We start from the raw sequence: 10,370 nt of genomic DNA on the forward strand, positions 1-10,370 counted from the left end.
GACAAGACATTAATAAATGTCGATTAGGACTGTGCAACATAATAAATGTTGATTAGGACCGTGCAACATTCTCGACCATCCACGTAACCTACTAGCCAATTGTAATCAATGATCAAGGTTAAGGCACATGGTTAAGATTTGATACGTGTCTCGATTCCAGAGACTTTATGGAGAACTACGTTTCCTTCAAAAATTTGGGCTGAAATAAAACTTCAGCCATTGATCTACGATCATCGAACGGTCTTAGATAATATATTTAAAATTATAAATTGATAGATGTTGCATAAATTTGGCATTGACACACATGACGAGTCACAACTCTTGAAGAGTGGCTATTAATAGATAACAAAAATGGTAATGAAATCGCCAATAAAATATTTATTTTTTCATAAATAATGAAAGATTAGCCAATCAAATTAAACAATTTTCAAATGGTAGATAAAATTCGCCAATACAATTAAATATTTTTTGCTTTGCAGTAAAACTTTTCGCCCATACAATTATATATTTTTCTTTAAATGCAAAACATTCACCTCTTACATTATATATTTTCCCCCACAGAATGAATTATTCGCTAGGATTTTATGGAATTTTCATAGGTTAAAAAAAATCGCCAATACAAATTAATTGTTTTTCCTAATTTGAAAAAAAATTCGCCATCAATATGAAACTCCCCCCCCAAAAAATAATGTTGGATTCGCCAGGATTTTACACTTTTTCCCGGGGGGGGGGGGGGGGTCTTAAAGTTATCCTTGGCCCTAAGTTGCCAGTTTTGTCAGTTTTGCTCAGTTAGGTCACTTTTCCGGATTTTGGGCTTTTACCAAAGGTTTCTTGTGATTGATTTGAGTTCTTAGAGATGTTTCTTGATGTTACCTTGATCATTTTATGTGTGATTTGAGCTCCGGTAGGATGGTTTGTGCATTACTATTGAGGATTGTGCTTATGTGTTGCTTAGTTCCAATAAGAGGGAGAATACCTAGTTGCTGAGGGATATCCTATGTGAACTCCAGTGAGAGGACTGTGCCTCACTATTGAGGATGTGTTAGGTTATGTTTGATTAAGAAGAATGCATGCCTTGCTCCTGTTTATTGTTATGCTTTGATTGGTGAAGGCTTTTGCTTGTGTGTTGGCTTTATGGTTCATATGTGCTTCAATATTGTTTTAGTTATGTTATGATTTTGGATTCATCTCTTATTGAGCATTCGTGATATTATTGTGATGTCATTATGTTTATGTTCTACCTTAAGGTCTTGGTCCATGGATAGGGAGAGTGGGCTCTGGCATGTGTGGGACTAGGGTCATGAGCAATAGGCTCTAAGAGGTTCCTAGAGAGGATGATTAGGGTCTAGACCTATCATGGGACCACATGAAGAGTTTATGTTTAATAACCATAATAATTTGATTAGTGAGAGTGGGTAATTAGGATTCACATAATCACGACAATGAATAGTTTTTATTGTGCCCCACTCATAGCCCTTGAGGAGAGACTCGAGATGGGATTGGGAAGACCATTGCGATGGTAAGACAATCTCCCTTGATTTCTCATAGGTTGAGACGACTCCACATGTCTATCAAGGTGTGGCATGACCCCTTCTTTGTGAGGATAACATGCGACGACACTGCTTCCATACACATGTCCACGATCCTTATGCCCTTGTTATTGATTATGCCTCTAAGAGTTTATTGATTTGCGATTAGCCTTGTGATGTGACTTGATTCATTGTTCTTGGATGTTATCTTGTGGATGTCATTTTGAGTCCCTTAGTTGTTAGGTGTCAACCTAGGTCTTGAGTGTGAGTTGGAACCCCATGTCATCTCCTAGCACGGGGGTGGTTCCTTGTTGGTTCCACATGGTCGGGTGGTTTGATGCCTTCTTCCATTGGGATGTTCTTCATTGGATGGTAGCATGCGTGGATATGGATTCTATGATTCTTCATTATGTGAATGGTTGTGGAGTTGATTTTTATGTATTTGAGATAGTATATTGTATCATGATGATATTAAAAATGCAAATAGATTATGTACTCTTATACCTTGTATTCCTATGCATTAGGACACGATGATGTAGAGACTATGATTGTGTAATGGAATAAGATGTTGTATTCATTGTATGGTTCATGTTGTAAGAATGTTTGTTATGTAGAAAAGAGATTGAGATCTATATGGGAATAAGATTTGAAATGGATATCTATGTGTATCCTTATTGTAAAAAATGGTGTTATGAGATAATCTTGTTATAAGTAATCTTATTTGGAAGATAAACTAGTACTTGATGTTTAGATTTGCATATGGTTTTGTATATATTTATCTTGATGGAATGTACGATGATTTCAAATGAAGGAAATGAATTAGGCTTGTTTATATGATAGATAGTTCTACTTGGATTCATATTGTGTTAGATGGTTGGTGAAGAAACGGGAAATTAGGAACGTTTGGATTTGGTGTTTTAAAATGAACCTAGAAAGTTAATGGGAATATGATAGGATAAGTGTTTGATAGTTCATGATTCTCATGATAAGAAAGATAGTAATTAAATTGGGAAAGAAAGTAATTAGTTATAATAGATGTTAATGGTTTCATGATATGGATGTGTTTATGTGTTTTTGATAGTAAGTAATAAAGTTGAGATACCCTAGGGAATGTATGTTAGAAAGATGTATTGTTATTTCCACTTGCGATATATGTTGCTATGAATATGGTTATGTTCATGATGTTTTGATCATTACTGTAGATGTTAATTTATGATCTTGATTAATGATAGTTTATTATATTGCATTAGTAGATGTTTTATTTTTTTTAATCTCTATTTGTATGTTAGATATGTTTATTTCTTTAGGGTATTTTGGTAGGCATTACAAGAACACCCACAAATGTGTGCATACAAAAATATTCCCTTTGCAACTTCCTTGCCAAGCTACTAGCAAACTAATGTAAAATCTCAAGTAGCCACAAAATTGCCAAAGTAGGGGAACAAATAAAAAAATCAAAGAAAAATAAAAATAAATTAAAATGAGAGATAAAATGGGAAATCACATGAGCAAGCAAGTCATAATTAATGCTGAGCCAGAGGGGTGGGTTAGAGTTTCAAAGATGGTCTAGTAAGCATGATGGGATGACCAACTATAAAAGTTTGTCAAGGGTGTGTCGATTTTCATGAATACCTCAAAAACCATGCTCAAATGATCAAATCCAAAAGTCTAACAAAAGACAACATATTAAAACAAAAAAAAAAGAAATAAATAGGAAACAAAAAAACATAAACAAGCAAGAAGACACAAAGGAAACATAGGAGAAGAGAATAAAAGTGGGGCATATTGTGCCTAAGCCACAATACTCCCACTTAAGCTCGAATGTATGCATTCATCATTCACCCCTCATTCATTACACTTTATGCATATCTCAATATGTTCAATCCTTGTCTTGATATTTTACCATTTTCCTATCCAAGTTCATTTTTATGCTACTTAAGATCAAATCTGTAATGTAATGAATGAACCTTAATTTAAAATATTCAAATTCAAGCTCTCTCATGCCTTTTCACTAGTTGTTCTGAGTTGAGTTGGTACATGTTTGTGTAACATTTTGCTACGTTGGTATTTAAACATATTCAATGTGTTATCACTTCATACACAAAAGCTAATACGGATAATTAGAGCACATTAATCATAATTTGCATCATCTGCATATAAGCCACTTGCACAATTGTGCATGCTATCATTTAACCTTTGCTCAAAGTTGTAAAGTTGGTTGAACTAGGTTTTTGACCTATGAGAACTCGACCCTAGTAATCTAAGAATTTTTTAAAGGTGTTTATTAACATCATAGGCCTTTCAAATACTTTAGATATTATAGATCTAACCAAACATGTATTAGAAATTTACATTTTAATTTAGATACATGCATTAAAGATCAAATCCACAATGATTGAGCTCGAAATTGTGGCATTTGAGACCAATCTTTAGAATTTTCTACAACCATTTAGATTTGGAGAAATTCATTAGGTAGAGGGCATAGTTTTTAGAATAATGATGAATCAATTCTACCTACTATCAACATTATTCTTCTACCATCCATATAGACCTAACTCTTTTCATTTAATTATCACACTTTAATTTTTTTCTATTAATTATATTTAATTATTTAAATTAATTTCATTAACCTAAACAAGTTTATTTATAAGTTTTGTGGGATTTATTTCATTACATTACAAAAAAAATTTAAAATTTCAAAAAATAACCTTTTTAAAACTCCAACGACCTTAAGCTTATCTCTTTACATAGCGAACTTTCCTATAACCTCTCAAGTGATGTGAACCCACGACCTGAACTACCTAAAACGACAACTGAAACCAAATAAACTAAACTAAAACCTAAAGATCTATTTTGAAAAAAATAATTTCAAATCAACACAACATAGCTTATATGAAACTTTCTATCCCACAACCTGAACTACCTAAAACACGGCCCAGATCAAATAAACTAATCCTAAAGATCTAATTTTGAAAAATAACTTCAAATCAACACAACATAGCCTATATAAAACTTTCCATTGCCTTGGAGTTGGGATATACAGCTGTAATCTAGCAGCAAATGGGAACAATAAAGTATCTGGCATAACACTCTGGACAATGCGCGGACAAATGCCACGTGGACTATCGCTTTCCAAGCCGGAATGTTTTTGACGGCGGCAGTAAAATGCGAGGAACTCAGCCGGCGGCGTGTACGAAGCTTTATATATGGGTCCACTGCTACTTCTCTTTATTACCCGCAGTAGAATGCTTAAAATTAAAGGAGACATTTTGAACCCAACAGCCCGAAGCAAGATTTATTTTGAAGCTTGCTTTCAATCTACGGTGGTGTTTAATCGATCTCCTCGAACACCCATTTCGATTCTCTACCCAATGCACTAATTTTCTCATCTACCCATGACAGTAGTCGAACTGCATTTCACCACTGGATTCTGAACTCCAGCTGTACATTCCACCATTTTTTACAGAGGTCAGCGGTTTTCCTCAATGCAATGCCGCCAAAATGAGAAAGCTACAGCAATGGCGCAAGAATGCCGGCGAAGTTTAGAGGAAATTTTCGAGTCTGGAGCTACTGTAGGATTTAACAGGTCAAAAATCGATTGGCTGCGGACAGAAAGAAATATTGGTTTATGTTCATGGGGGATTTACGGACGCTAATCTCAATGCACAATCATGTGGAGAGAGACACACATTTGGGCAGCTCCAGGTATGGGAAACTCAAGAAATGCTGTAAAATTGGCCTTATATTGATGCTGAAAGTTTTTCCTGCAATATTTCTATCTACACTTGCTTTTGGTAGTGAATATGATTACCTTCAGACAGTGGCTAGTGTTAAGGCATCAGGCTCTGAGTCTTTAATTACTTCAAGAAGGTCATTGGATACCATTCTTCAAGATTATGCCTTCAGAGCCTTTGTTAAGCCTCGGACAGGCATTGCATATGATGCACCAGTGCCGTCAAATATGACTGGTATTACGCTGGGGGCAGTTAGATTGCGAAGTGGTAGCCTATATCGTAGAGGGATGGATTTTCACGAGTTTCATATTCCTGCTGGGGTTTTGCTGAACCCTTATGTCCAGCGATGTGCTCTTATTTATCAGAATCTGGGTAACTGGTCAGGGATATACTATCCTATGCCTGGATATGACCTTTTGGGGTCTGTTATAGGCCTTTTGGCTTATGATTCCTCGAATTTGAGTGCCTTGAATTTGGCAGAACTCAATGCAGTCGCCACCAAGCAGCCAATCTCGATTAGGTTTCCGAAGGCATCTATAGGTTCCACAGCCATTTGCGTGTCCTTTTATTTGAATGGATCAGTGAGCCTCAGCAAAGTGAGTTCTGGTAATGTTTGTTTAACAAATTATCAGGGACATTTTGGTCTCTTTTCCAAATCTCTTGCCCCTTCTCCTGCACCCTCGACTCCTGGTATAACACCCGCTCCAGGAACCATTACTCATATATTGCCAGTGCCCAAGAAAAAGGAATCAAATACTTGGAAAATTGTACTTGGCTCTGTCTTGGGGGGCATGGTCCTTTTGGTTTTGTTGATCTACCTGGTATTTGTAACCCTCACATACTTGAGGAAGGCAAAGATTACCAAGATGGAAAACCAAGCAGACCAAGGAGAGGCATTACAGACATCTGTTTTTGGCAGTAGCAGAGCTCCGGCAGCAGGCGGGACTCGAACTCAACCAATGCTGGAGAATGATTATGTTGCATAGATTGAGAGCCCTTCTCTACATGAAAATGCAGCTTCATCTTAGCATTCTTTGTAATATAGAATTCAATGATTTTTTGGCAATAATTTAGTTTTGTCAAAACCCTTCAGAAAGAATTTTACCAATTGGGTGCTGTTTGATCTTAGCTTCAACTGAATCTTCGACTAAAGTAAAGGCTTCAGTTTCAAACAGATAAGACATCATAAAGCCTGAAGGTTTCAGTATTTGTTGCAGAGGACCTGCATTTCTTCTGTGCAAATGGCAAAAACATTCAACCAGGTGCAATGCTGATATGCCCGAATCTTGAAACTTATTTTGGTGTACATGCACACTTTCTACGAAGCACTCTTTAGCATCAATGTGTGATTTTTCTTGGGTTGTGATTTTCATTGTTTACAGTCTGCTCACAAGATTCGAAGGCTTGACACCTTCTCCGTGATGTTGTTCATTATAATTTTGCTCTTATTTGCATAAAGTGACAAAAATTTGTTGGCATTCATTTATTGTACTATTTCAGAACAGATTTTGGCTTTCAGCATTGCTCAAGGATTTCATACTGTTCGTGATTACCTATGATTGTGATTGCAGTTATATTACTAGCACCAAGAAATTAATGTTCTGTTAGATTTCCTCTCTTAATAAAGCTAGTTGAATTTTTATTTGAAATATGTTCACTCTATTCTTTGCTCAATTTATATTCAATTGATTCATTTGGTCTTTACAAAACTGAAAATGCAATAGATTTTGCTTTGAATAATTTGGCGCCCGTCTGCTGCTATATTGTAGGAAAGAGTAAAATGCTTCAAAACTAATGTTCCCTCTTATAAAAATAAGTGGTTGTAAATTCAAGATGACCATGATGTTATTGAATATTGTATGGGATATTATTTATTTGAAATTGATGTGTTGCTTGGATGTGGGATTTACTTTTGATTTTGATCTGGTAAGACTGATTGCTCAATTGTGAACCCTCGTTTATTAGGACTCCCAAGTTTAATAGTCGTGGAGAAATTCTTCGGCAAAAGGTATGCACCAGTCGCCAGAGGCAAGGCAATCCTGGTGGCCTGAGGGCTATACTAACTACAGCAGGGATCAATTAAGCTCTGCGAATGGAATTGTCCAATAGTCTCACCACTGTGTATCCTTTAAGGTGTTTTATCCTACCGGGAAAGGGTGTTTTAAAGACCCATACATGGTCTTCATCGAACAAACCCTATTGAAATACCTTTTATTAGGTTTATTCTCTTGCACTTATTGGTGTAAAATTTTGTTGAACATTCTGACCCCCTATATAGCTCAGTAGTCTAAACTTTTTTAGTCAGTTTAAGGTTTCGCCCTATTCGGAAAGAGACTTTTCATTACTCACTTAAAGCTACCCTTCATTGGACCAATCATGTCAAAATGCCTTTCAGTTGTATTTCCTGCTACTTGGGGAATTTTTTTACAGTGCATTGTGGCCCGCAGAGATTGCAATTGTGGTTCTGCATTCGTGGGATCTTGCAGAGTGGCCATAGTTAAAGACTAAGATTTCCATATTCCATTAGATTATCAAGCAAACCTTTTTGGAAAAAAAATGTGTAGAAGACTTGAATCAATATTTTGGATAATGATCCATTATCAGGATGCAAAAATAAGATCTTGATGATGGATTGCAGGCTTGTGATATGGACGTTGAACCAAAAACATTTGCAAAGTTTCTTTGAGAAATCTTGTTTCATGTCTTTAGTTTTAAACTTTTATATATGTGGTTAGGATTCAGGATTAAAAGTTTAGCTTCATTCTTTATCATCATTTCTTCCCATATTTTGAGTAACATGCAACTCACATAGAATGGGGATTCTTTTTGAAGAGTCAATTATTGCATATAGCTTCCTTGAATAAAAGCTCCTTTGCATGTCATCTCATCTCTTTCAAATGAAAAATACAGTTTTGCAAAGGAGTTTCTAGAGAGGCTCAAATTAAATGAAGATGTTCATGGAAAATCAAAAGACTGGTGAAGACTTATTGCCACATCTCAGCTCTGTTACCAATGAGCTTTTGCAAGTAAAATAATTAGTGTTTTCTGAAATCTGTGTCAGTTTAGATTTTAGAACATCTTGTAAAGTTTCCGTACCTGCAATTGTCTCTAGTCTAGATCTGAAAGCCAGGTGATTACTGACTCAGTATTGAAAGATTCATCAACTGTGCTTTACTGCTTCTATCCGATGTGATTGCGATACCATCTTAGAAACTGTTAAATCCAATGATTTGTCTCATCTTTCACTGGATATCAACATTGCCCATAGACAGATCGTCATTGTTACTGATTCTATCCGAACTTCCCATCAATAACATGGATTTTGAGGCAGAGTTTCTGTATCTATTTTATAAATATTTTATATAATATATAGAGTTCACAAAACAGTGTACCTGCTTCTGTAAATGTCGAGTCACGGGCTCAAGATTCTGCCCACGAATCAACTACAAGCATATAAGAAATTAATGTTGGAAGTTATTTGTCATTGTGGAAAACTTTGAAGCAGTGCATGAATAATGCAAGGAAAAAGTATTTACTAGGAAATTGATACATTATATGCAAGCAACTATGATGTATTTGGTGAGCAGAGTCTGTCCTTGCACATCTGCAGTGACCGTGAAGCCTTCTGCTGGTTGCATTTCAAACCACTTGCAGATCAACTCCTAAATCCTGAAATTTTTTAATCAAATATTTCTGTAAAACTAACTCCTTAACCCATAAAAGTATGTATTCCTAACGTCAATGAAAGCACTGTTTTTTTGTTTATCAAATCATTTTAGTTCACAGTCCCTCCAAACTACTGGCACTCAAATCATTACATACTCCAAAGCCACACATATACATCACTCACATGTATTTTACTGTTTGATACAACATTTGCTCGCTCACTCAAACTAGTAAAAATTCTTCATGCTTCCAAGTACAACTGCATTACAATTGTTACCATGTGCATGTTTTATTTAACAAATAAAGAGTATTTAAAGTTCATAAAATTATCATTGGAGATCTAGGATAGTAAAAGTACAGTTAACTTGGAGCAGACAAGAGGAACACACAATGCCTCTCCAACAAGCCCTAAAGTAAAAGTAGAACATGCCAAGGCAAACTCGTTAAAAGAGTGTAAGTTTGTATAAACTAATGGCTATCATCCTCAAGTACTAAAAGAAGCACCAGTCACACTACCAATTCTCCCAAGGTAGGAGTCTAAGAAGTATTATCCGATGATCTTAACCAATGTTTTAGCTTAGGATCACTCCCATTTTGTTTACATAGGATCTCTGCCATAAACTAAAGAAGTTCCATTGTGAGCATTATTACTTCCTACACATGGTGATAAGTATATGCTTTGGCGTTTGGTCATCCTGTATTTAAAATTTCATTGTGTGGCATGTAGCAGTTATAGCAGGAGAATAAATTTTTCCGTTACCTGTTTACTAACATGTTTTGCATTCCTTTTTCTTGATCATTTTCTTTGCTGGAAAAAAATCATCATATAAGATTCTACAATTGTTACTGTACCAAATTAGAAGACCATCATGTTTAGAAAATCCTACATGGAAGTGCTAAGAACAGAAGATTTATGGTCCATAGATGACTTATGAAGGAACTCATCTGATGCTTTATGTGCAGTTCTATATAATTGCAGGTCTTTGTGTTCTTTTTGCAGAAACTCCTTTTTGGGCACCTCGAAGAACATGTTGGAATATGCCTCAGCTTGCAAATTATCCTATCACAATATTGGTTTCCTGCATTGTATCAGCTAGCTATGGAACTTGGATCATAGATTTCTTCTTTGCTTGGAAAAGATACTAGTGTTAATTATTCAATCTATCTTTTAAAACAACTGTTAATTATTCAATCTATCTTCTAAATCCATTTTCCATTTTTTTTGAATGTAGCACTGAAAGCTATAATCTGATAAATATTTATTTCTCTTTTCTTACTCTCTACATCTTATTAATAGATCATGGGATTCGATCTGAAACCCGAAATTACTCTTTAAATAGGGACCTAAAAGCTACATTCCAGTAAATCTGTATGATTGTTTTGAAAAGGGTGCTTGAATTCATACTATGAAATTAGTAAACATTTGCCAATCATTTCGATT

At 35.4% G+C, this 10,370-nt stretch overlaps 1 protein-coding gene across 2 annotated transcripts; it reads left to right on the forward strand.

Moving 5' to 3' along the window:
• Positions 1 to 4,752: 4,752 nt before the first annotated feature.
• On the forward strand, positions 4,753 to 10,121 carry LOC131062327 (uncharacterized). 2 transcript variants are annotated; one of them, XM_057995965.2, is made up of 2 exons: positions 4,753 to 6,525; positions 9,893 to 10,121. In XM_057995965.2, exon 1 carries the CDS (start codon positions 5,158 to 5,160, stop codon positions 6,247 to 6,249), a length of 1,092 nt encoding a protein of 363 aa, XP_057851948.1. In that variant the 5' UTR covers positions 4,753 to 5,157; the 3' UTR covers positions 6,250 to 6,525; positions 9,893 to 10,121. The 2 variants fall into 2 exon arrangements, with proteins under 2 accessions (XP_057851948.1, XP_057851947.1); XM_057995964.2 differs by having other exon boundaries at positions 9,930 to 10,121.
• The last annotated feature ends 249 nt before the right edge of the window (positions 10,122 to 10,370 follow it).

This window comes from Cryptomeria japonica, chromosome 5 (assembly GCF_030272615.1).
Source record: "Cryptomeria japonica chromosome 5, Sugi_1.0, whole genome shotgun sequence".
NCBI lineage: Eukaryota > Viridiplantae > Streptophyta > Pinopsida > Cupressales > Cupressaceae > Cryptomeria > Cryptomeria japonica.